The following is a 10,423-nucleotide window of genomic DNA, read 5'->3' as shown; positions in this document are numbered from 1 at the left end:
GAACGTCGTCGGGGATGTTCTGTAGGGTGTGGGACACCAAGGTGGGGTCCAGAGTGTTGCTGCCCGAAAGGTTGCTGTAGAGCTTGACTCTCGGTGAGCGCAGGTATCAGGCCGTCCTTCCGTTGCTGCTCGCATGCATCTCGATGCCTGAACCAGGTTGCACGAGAGCGCATCATCGTGCCTTTCTCTTTACAGGCGAGACAGCCACAATAGTAGAGATCCGGAGCGCCGGCTGACGCAGACATTCTGCAGTTGGCGCACACTACAGAGTGGTGTGGGAGGAGCCAGGGTACGTACTTGCACACAGCCTCGCACTGGCACAAATCCACCATGTGTTCAGTTAAGTGATTCAGTTGTAGTATACACTAGTACCGGCCCTCGAGTCCAGAGGATATGGATGAGCCAGTATCATATAGAATAGAATGCAATAGAATGCATAGATTCGTGGAGGTTGCACGCGGTATACACGGATATCGCTAATTCATCGCAATCTGTTGCGTGAGCACGTTCCCATACTTCGGCAGATATACCGTGCACAATCTCTGGTGACCGGCCTGATTCTGTCGCTTATGTGCTTCGGATGTTGCAATCCCGCACATCCCGTATCATAATTGCCCGTTTTCACTGGGGCTGAAGGTGGAGTAGTCCGGGCCAACATGGAAGTTGATGAGAGCGAGCGCCTACCAGAAGACGTAGTGATCGGTCAGATGACGTGCGTCCGTTTATGATATCTGTTCATCGCGTCCAACTAAAACGGGATTGGGGATAGATTGCTCATATTCGCAGCCTACGACACCACGTGCGTATCTCGACTCTCTAATGAGCGCGACTGAAGCGACGTTACTCTCAGATCCTCCGCGATAGCTCGCATTTTATACCTCCTTTCGAAGAATCAAGCCGTGCAGGATGAACTTCGCAACGAGATCAATGATATGCGTGAACAGCTCGGCGATATCGATCCGTCTTATGATCAATTAATGTCGATGCCGATTTTGGACAGTGTCATCCGCGAGACTCTCCGACTGTAAGTTCTTTGGTCGTCGAATAGCGATGCGCTCAATTATCGAGACTGCAGTCACCCGCCGGCGCCCTATATGTCGCGAGTGTATGTTGGCCAATCATAGTTGATCCCTGGACGTGACCGGCTGATAATCTCATAGTGCCACGACGGACACAGTCCTTCCCCTCGCGACTCCCGTCATCGGCACAGATGGGAAATCCATCTACGAAGTGCCTGTGCGCCAAGGCCAAAGCGTCTGGATAGGGATATCGAGTCCAAACAGGAACAAGAGCACGTGGGGACCGGATGCCGAGGAGTGGAAACCTCAGCGCTGGCGCTCACCACTCCCCTCTACGGTAACGGACGCCAAGATACCGAGTGTTTATGCCAATCAGTGAGCGGGTTACTGATAACCTCCCCCTTCGCGTCGCACTGAAACGCCTTCGCTGTCCAGGTTGACATTCCTTGCCGGAAGTCGTTCATGCATGTAAGACACCACCTGCCTCGAATCCTGAAAACGTCGCTCATCGCCTCCTGGTACCCAGCGGGTTCACGTTCGCAGAGATTGAAATCAGTGCGTGGCCCGTTCTTCTGTGCAGTGATCGTACTGATCAAACTCCACAGAGACGGTGCTTTACATGATGCTGTACAACTTCAAGTTCGAACCTCCTACTTCCGAAATATCGTGGAAGATGACTCCGGTGTTGGTCCCGTACATCAAGGGGCAGGATAACGACCATCCACAGCTTCCTCTTCGAGTCAGCTTGGTCGATCGTTAGCTCCGAGGAAGGTGCAGATGCGGGGCCGAAAGGTGCTGGTTACTACCTTGTCGTACTTTTTCTGCCTTGTACGCCGCACTCTGAGCCCGTGTTATGCAACAATATGCCTTCTTTCTCAGTACTCGGACAGGACAAAGCGGAGAAAGTAGAAGCTCGTGACGTCATGTCGGTTCGATCGCCGCACTATCCGGTAACCATTGGTCAGTCTGACCGCGGTCCACGATGTCACCGTCGGGCTCGGGTGCCGGCTTACGTTGTCAGCATGAGACTTGGGAGCGAGTACAGCAAGACTTCTCGGCGACGAATTCCCGGAATGAAGATCCTTGAATAGTAGCCCATAGATGCTTCGCAATCTCCGATTGCCGGGAACTGCTCGTGCCGTTGGGACTTGGTGGGCGCCCCCTTTGTCTCGTCGGAACGTTCACATCACTTACCAACGCAGCTCTAGGTAGACGTTTTGTGTGCTCTCAGACCTGCGCTACGATGCCTGCGCTAACATGTCAGCTCGAGATATCAACCACGCAGCACGTACAGTGTCCAGGGAAAGGGGATCGACAGCATTGACTACACCCGCTCCATGCCACGAGTTCAATTCTGCGCGAAGTTTCATTTACTCAGTAAGCGTATTCCCTGACTCGCATGGAACAAGATCGATGCCGACCTATCTCGTTGTGTTCCGAATGCCAGCATCGCTGCCGGACGCGCCGCGAATGATGAATGAAGCACTCGGTGAGAGATCCGTCTTAGTGTCATGCGATGTAAACACGGCTTACGATTCCTTAAATGATACACAGGTGTTCTGGGTTGGCTACACACGGGATATCGATGAAGCCATTGATTCTCATGCCTGGGTATATAAAGGCAGAGCACCCAGTTCGCTGTGGCCATCGATCTTTGCTCATCGCTCGTCTGCTCATGTTAGGTGTCATCGGGATCTCCGCGTTTGTGCTGGCGCTATGGGGCACGTGGAGAATGTACAAGCGCGTGGTGGTAAAATCAGTCCTCAGAAATCTTCCCGGACCGCCGAGCCCATCGTTGTTTGTCGGTATGTAGCTCCTTGCAACCCCTCATCAAGATGTCACTCGTTCACAGTGAATGGCAGGTAACTTCCGGCAAATATGGGATACCTCCGGGTTCGCATTTCATCAACAGCTTGGTGACATGGGGTCTGCCGTCAAGGTTCACGGCTTCTTTGGGGTATTGTGCTCAAGATCTTATCTGTCTCACCGCACCTTAGCTTGAACATTCAGGACGAACATATATATCTCACGGATCCTCGTGCACTGCATCATGTCCTGGTCAAGGACCAAGATGTTTTTGAAGAAAGCGCCCATAGTCTTGAGTACGAATGAATTCTGTTCTTTCCAGTCCCATCGTATCTGATTGAAATACGCATCAAAGAACATCGAGACTGTTATTTGGGAACGGTCTAGTTGCAAGCCTTGGTAAGTACACTCGTCCGTTTATGCGTTCTAAAATAACGACACTCATCACAATGATCAGGGGAACAACACAGACGGTCCGCCTCCGATGGTAATTGTCTCCGCCTATGCTGACGTATACGTACTCAGGCAACGCAAGATGCTGAACCCGCTCTTCTCTCCTGCGCATTTACGCACGCTAGTCCCGACCTTTTTCACGATCACCGAGCAGGTTAGTCCTCCGCAAATGGACCAGTCGCTCTCATAGATCCTGTTTCTTCAGTTACGTAGGGCTCTGACACGCCACGTGGAAGGACCCAAATCTGAGATTGATATACTGGAGTGGTGCTCCAGGGCCGCTTTGGAATACATTGGAGTCGGCGGACTAGGCTATTCTTTTGATGCCCTGAAGGAAGGAGCAGCAAACATATATAGCGAATCCGCAAAGAATCTATTGTGCGTTTGTTCTCTCTGACAGTCATTGCCGTCTCAAGACCTGTTCGAACAGCCCGTCGCTTTTTCCCATCGCACCTCTTTGTATCATGTTGCCCTACATCAGTGCCATTCTACCACCTGGACTAGGAAGAAAGATCATCGACGCGATTCCATTTCCCTCAGTACGAACACTCAAGAGCATTGTCGATATGATGGACGAGACAAGCAAGGAAATTTATGAGCGTAAGAAGCAGGCAATAATGCGTGGGGAAGGCGAAGAGTACGACCAGGTAGCACACGGAAAGGACATTATGACGACGCTTCGTAAGCCCCCCGACTTTCTACCGGCATCGCCTATGACACAGATGTAGTGCGCGCAAATATGGCGAGCGCGGAAAAGGATCGTCTGCCTGAGGATCAGTTGTTGGGACAAATGAAGTAGGTGCTCATTTTATCCATATATTTCGTTCGAAGTGACGTTCCGTCCCCATAGTCTACTCATATTCGCTGCATATGATACCACGTATGCTCCAATGCGTTGAACAGAGTTGATTCTCGTACTCATGAGGGACACCTACAGCTCATCAGCACTTGCTCGTATACTGCATTTGCTGTCCGGAAACCCTCAACTTCAAGATGAGCTTCGGCAGGAGATCCGCGGACTGCATGTGGAGCTTGCAAACACGTTACCAAGTTACGAGCAATTGATGTCCCTCCCGCTGCTTGATAGCATTATTCGTGAAACCCTACGCTTGTGAGCTCTCGTCATCTGCACGTCATGCATACCTTTAATTTCCTTAGGTACGCTCCTGTGCCCTTCGTACAAAGGACGTGAGCACCAGCTTGCATATAGATCGAATACTATAGCTCACTAAACCGTTGCTCTAGTGCACGTAAGGATATCGTGATACCCCTACGAACGCCCACCATTGGCGTGGATGGCACTGCTATACACGAGCTGCCGATAAAGAACAATCAGGGTATATTCGTAGGCATGGCGATGGCGAACAGGAACAAGGCACTCTGGGGCCCCGATGCACTGGAATGGAAACCAGGCCGCTGGCTCGAGCCGCTCCCGGATAGCGTCACGGATGCACACATACCTGGCGTGTATTCCAATCAGTGAGTGCTCATCTTGATATGGATTGTGATAGATGCTCAAAGACGGTCATCAAAGGCTCACGTTTCTTGGTGGTAGTCGCGCATGCATGTGAGTCGCAGACGTCATGTGAAGTTGGTGAAATGACTGACTTGACTCGATAACGCCAGCGGTTTCAAATTCTCGGAATTGGAGATGAGTGAGTTGTGGAATGTCGTTGATCGCCCTTGTACTTACGCAGCACCGTAACCCTGCAGAGGCTGTGATATACATGCTGATCCACAATTTCAAGTTTGAGCAGTCCAAGTCGGAAATCGTGTGGAGGTTGGGCAACGTGATGGTGCCTTCAGTCAAAGGCCAGGAGGATGCGAAGCCCCATCTTCCGCTAATCATTACGCCTTTGCTGTCATCAGAGATAGATTCTTAATACAGACACCATACGCCTCGCTCTGCGCATTTCTACATTCGTAGCAGCGGTGATGTCAAGAGGAGAGTCGTGTACTCAATTGATACCTCTTTGAGCTGAGCGCGGAGCACGCCTGATGGGTACATGGCGCCTTATCGCGTGGTTCCTGCATGCATCTAGCATTTCCCGCTTACTGGAGGCATCATACGAGCATCTCTTTGGTGAATGAACGATACGTACTTTATTGACGACAATTCGAGAGAAAATCGCGAAGGTGGCGTGAGAAAGACAGCCCCGTCTTTTTCGTCGGCGCGCCCCGGCACACCACCATCCTCTTTGCCAGCTCCCGCACCCCGATGTAATCGATCGACTCCGGAAGACAAAACACGGGACTGCTCTCATCGCCTGTCACAAAATTCCATTATACCGGGCAATATGCACGCGAAGACCCACTGCAGCTGCTTCCACACGATCTGTGTTCCCCGCCGTACGACAGCCAGGCGACTATATTCCGGACACTGCCGTTGTGCCCGCTACACATGCACACGCTGGGGTCTTCTAGAATACAAATCAATGACGCGGTATGCCTCAGATTGGACATTGAACCGACTCTCTACGGCCACGTCAGATGTCAAGCATACCTCCATAATCATGTCGGTAATGTCAACCAGCACTGGTTTCCTATCGGTTGTGTACTTACATCCTCAGCCTCGTTACCTTGTCACCGTGACTGACGATAGTCGTGACGTACCCGGTTTCCGATACGTATCACGATAGTCGTGGCGTACCCGGTTTCCGATGCATCCTGATCCATCCCCGAACGGACATGCATAGAGGTGACCAGGCGTTTTCCGCGTCACCTAAACACTTACTGTGTTATCTCAACGAATCATATTGGAGCTACCAATGATGAGACAAATCTCTTTCCCATCGCTGACGTCTACGACCGTTACTGGCCGGTGTTTCGTCCATGTTCAGGATAGGCGATGCTCATGGGGACAAACGCGTGAGGATAAGTGCCTTCAAGGTGTTCCCCTCGGCGGTCACCGATATCGCAACTTTCCGGCTGAAATTTCTGGAGAATGTCGCTCGTCAGATATAGTTTTTTCCACACTCATAGAAAGACTGTCAAATTAAAGGAGATCTTTACTTTTGCTCCTGACAGCGGGAGTCGAAGGTGACCCATTGCGTAGAGGACGATCAAACATACGGTCCTATTGTTGGTTGGCCGAGCACAGATGTAAGTCGGCATCATGATAGCGTAGCAATGTATAGACCCTATAGCTGATTGAACCTTGTGGGGCTCATTTAGAGTCTTTGTGATCTCATCCAGCCGCAACGCTGGTCATTAAGTTCAATAACATCGCAAATGTATCTACTGTAGTTTTACGACCTTATGTTCAGGATTGTAGAAGGGGGACAGGGACACGTTAGTTCAACTATCCGTGGGAAGTTCATTTTGACCCGGCCCGTTGGTCCTGAAGTGATATACATCACATTTGTGTTTTCCACAGTCAAAGCATTATTTTCCCACACTTAGTTACGGACGTCCGGCAGGTGAGGGGACAGGGGACAACCTGTCATTTTAGGTTCAGTCCATGAAGCCATGGGGACAGGGGACGAACATAATGTCGTAAAACTATAGTAGTAATGATGTAATTTTTACGCATGCACGGTTGCAAGCGCTTCGATTCATCACTAGGTTGTCCTTCCCGCTCTCGTACGATTGATGGCTCCGCTGTTGCGGCGAACGAGTCATATAGCACTAGAACTCCGTATGACGGTATCCGCGCTGGACTCGAACTGGCGCAAAGACGGCCTTCATTGAGGGAGACCAGTCTTTTCGAATATTGACATAATAACACCTTCACATGTGTAAACACTCGTTAGGCTTTGGCTTTTCCGCTCGGGCACTTACTTCGATCCGGACATGAGTTCTGTTCGCCAGATGATGCGCAACATGAGATCTAGCTCGGTCCCGGACGTTATCCCCAGCTGTGCCTGGAGTCTGATCACGCCGCAAACCGCTTCCGCTGTCAGCTTTTGATCCAGCCCGTAGTGTCTCCTTGAGAGCGGTGTACCGGGAGCGATTACGCAAGTCAGAAGCACATATCGACACCTCATACGTATAACCCTGTCGGCGTTGAAGATAGGAAGCGCTCTCAAGCCCTTCGGGCTCGCGTTTGACACCTACGCCCTGAGATTACTGTGGACGTCTCCCTTTCCCCCATATACCATTCTGCATAAGTCTCGGTTCAGCGGGATACGCCGATGCTCATTTGGCAATCACACGATAAGGAGTACCTAGGCGCCTACTGCGCAACCTTGTGCGTACGCTGTCGCGGAGGTCTCACGCGCCGGGGCTTCGCGTTTGCCGCTGGTAATGTCTTCGTTCCGATTAGACCGCAGTGGCTCGTTTCCCTGTCCATGACCGCATGGCTTCACGTAGCTTGACTGGCTCTCGGAGATCTCCATTTGGCCCTCCCTCATTGGCGGCTAGGAGCCAATGCTCAAGTATTCATCATCTGTTGTGAACGTACGCTCGCTTACAAGTCGCCGGATAGAAGAGATGCATCTGATGAAGTTCTAATCAGATTACTGGCTTCTAACCCGTGCCCCACCCTTAGCAGCTGGCGACAGCTTTCGAAGAGTAGCTCAGGCAGCTATGCCGTGCTTGTCTTGTAAGTACCATGCATAACGGTACGATCCTGCGGCCTGATGTAAGGTATGATCCCCGTCAGAAGCTCGCTCCCATGTCGGAGTAGGTGTGCAGAAGCGGATCCTTTGCGTCGACGTCATCGATGGCCAACGAGACGCAAGCGCAGATAGCGAGGACCATCGTGAGAAACGTCAGTGACATCTGTGCACTCGGCTACTCACTTAGGGACCAGCGACTACACGGCATTCTCCTTTCATCGAGTGGCACTACGGTGTCAAGAGTGCTGCTGATACAACCGAGCCTAGTCGGATGCTCAAATGCTCGCAATATGAGCGGTTCAAGCGACGTACGTGGCAGCGGAGATTGTGGGTCACGAGCGGCCCAGGATGAGGAAGTGGTCTGCCATAGCGCACAGCTGCACTCCTGCCGCCCTCTCATCGATTCGATTCACTCGCCCCAGATAGCCACGGAAAGGATGACACGCGCGCCTGTGTGCACAGGTGATTTTGGATACGTGAAGATGTTCGCCAGACATGCCACTAAAAGCCTCGCTCACAACCTCCGTGGACTATTCTGTGACAGATTTCTGGAAAACTTGAAGCGGTTATTGTCAGTCCGCCGCCGGTACCCCTGCGGCGGCACTTGCAATGGTCCAGCGGTCGGGTCATCCCATGAGAGTGCTGCCGCTCCTAGCGTACGGGTGTGAGCGAGTGACCATCCGCCTCCGAACAGAGGATAACATTCATACCCCAATATCAGTGGCCTGATTCCGGATTTGGACCGATGGGCGGAAAACCATGGGTATGTCCGTAGCGTCAGTGCCTGTACGGGTGACACGAATTACACCGTTATTCCCGGCGGTGCAGATGTGGTTGCATGAGCAAGTGATCGTTTCGCAGAAATGCGCAGCAGGGGACACACACACACGAAAACTTGGTCTGTGAATTTTCGTCCGAAAAGAAAATCGAGGCACATTGGCACAAGGTCGTAGACCTCGCGAAGCCTGGGATGCCGTCCTCGATCAACTTCACGAAGCACCAAGTAGGGGAGTTTCGATGCACACCTCGTCAAGAGTGTGCGCATCGAGTTCCAATGGCCTTCTCTCGGTATCTGACCTGGATCTGTATTGAGAGCGCCGTCTTCCAGCTTTCATGTCCATATCTCGGCCGAACGATATGAAGTCACGATGGCGGAGGAGAACATCGCACTGTGTGAAGGAAACACCAAGATAAACTTGAGGCTTCGGGTCGGTATCTGTGGGCTCGTAATAGTGTAGAAAGAGGGCGACTGCCGTTTTATTCGCGCTCACCAATACAAACATATAATCACTCTCGGTATGAGCATACACGTTGCATGCAGCACGTGTGCACGCAGGCCCACTCCGTCGCTACTATATGGACAGGAACTCCTTGGCAGACACAAACCTCCGAGGCCGTGATAAAGATCCAGCTAGGGTATGATGCCAGTCAGCTCGATCGAACGAGGAGAGACGAGAAGTGTATATACATCCTACGTGAATGTTGATGCCCATTATGCGTCTTCCGGGTTTACGATTGAGTGTTTTACTTCCCCTGCCGTGTCTACGTGCCTGTTATCACCGCCCGACACGTGTAAGGAGATAACCGCAGAGAACAGCGCCACTACTGCGCTAGCAGGGCTTCGCTGGAGAGAGTGCGTAAGCAAACTCGCGCTCGATGAAAGAGGGACCCGTCGCTCAATAGTATGTAGTAGCCACTGTATCGGTGCCGAATAGACCGGCATAACAACAAATTACTCGTTACTTTTCCTACACACACGTGGACAGTCCGTTAGATTCTACGGGTTACTCGTGCACGTAACGAAAGAGATTGACGTACCTCAGCCTTTCATTTCTCAGTGCCCAATTGAAGTGACCGCGCGGTCCCGAACAGTACAGAACAAAACTTCCGTCCCATTGGTCCGGTGCTGCATCAGTCCCTTAGCATTTCGATGTGGCATGTCCAACTGCCAGAGAAAAGAGCCGCACATTGGGATCTAACGAGCGAGAACCGCCACATCCTCCAGTATCTTTACGTCGATTGCCCAATCCATCCACTGAATGCCGTTCCTTTCTGGCGCAGCCGTCTGATCCGCACGCCACCGTGATGTCAGTCTGAGATGGCTTACCACATCGTCAAACTTTACATCCATCTGCGGTAAATGAACAATGTAATTGGAATGTATACGGGTACCCATTTATCGGGTTTCCCTTCTCGAGGGCCTTCTCGGCCGTGATATATTCAGAGGATGGGGTTGCCCTTTCCGGTCCAGCAAGCCAACCCAAAGAGAAGATGCCGGTTCAGTATCTTCGCAAAAAAAAAGAAGAACAATTGAGCGACTCACGTACAGATTGCCGACACTCCTGCCCCGTGGATTGATTGCTGGTTACCGTCACCGTCGCGATCGTTCCAGGAGAGTCTGATCATCCTCGGGGATGGAAGGGGCGAGCCGGGCAGGGGGGTGGTTAGAGTAACGTTCTCGGCTCCCGCCCCTGCATCGCCGATGGCAAAATATCTATTGTTACTGATCCCAGACTGGGGAATGCCGGAGAATCCGGGAAGAAGGAGGCACGGAGGGGACAACGTGAGGGCGCCGCGAAGCCGCAA

The 10,423-nt window shown here is 51.8% G+C and overlaps 2 protein-coding genes across 2 annotated transcripts; both read left to right on the top strand.

Annotated features, from left to right (window-relative positions):
• Window positions 1-656: 656 nt before the first annotated feature.
• PUNSTDRAFT_127815 (cytochrome P450) lies at window positions 657-1,881 on the top strand (the record flags this gene model as incomplete). The annotated part of the gene is made up of 8 exons (XM_007387078.1): window positions 657-712; window positions 770-799; window positions 851-1,024; window positions 1,076-1,105; window positions 1,161-1,394; window positions 1,455-1,487; window positions 1,546-1,574; window positions 1,625-1,881. The coding sequence occupies 8 exons, from the start codon at window positions 657-659 to the stop codon at window positions 1,777-1,779; spliced, it is 741 nt and encodes a 246-aa protein (XP_007387140.1). The 3' UTR covers window positions 1,780-1,881.
• An 813-nt stretch (window positions 1,882-2,694) lies between these two features.
• On the top strand, window positions 2,695-5,161 carry PUNSTDRAFT_74378 (cytochrome P450; the record flags this gene model as incomplete). Its single annotated transcript, XM_007387077.1, has 15 exons — window positions 2,695-2,824; window positions 2,882-2,976; window positions 3,030-3,121; window positions 3,181-3,240; window positions 3,351-3,432; window positions 3,484-3,656; window positions 3,709-3,959; window positions 4,007-4,073; window positions 4,129-4,158; window positions 4,216-4,389; window positions 4,437-4,466; window positions 4,503-4,757; window positions 4,813-4,845; window positions 4,905-4,933; window positions 4,992-5,161. 15 exons carry the CDS (start codon window positions 2,695-2,697, stop codon window positions 5,159-5,161), a joined length of 1,671 nt encoding a protein of 556 aa, XP_007387139.1.
• Between the last annotated feature and the right edge of the window lie 5,262 nt (window positions 5,162-10,423).

Source organism: Punctularia strigosozonata (assembly GCF_000264995.1).
Source record: "Punctularia strigosozonata HHB-11173 SS5 unplaced genomic scaffold PUNSTscaffold_13, whole genome shotgun sequence".
Lineage (NCBI taxonomy): Eukaryota > Fungi > Basidiomycota > Agaricomycetes > Corticiales > Punctulariaceae > Punctularia > Punctularia strigosozonata.
This window is presented reverse-complemented; position numbering and strand designations above follow the sequence as displayed.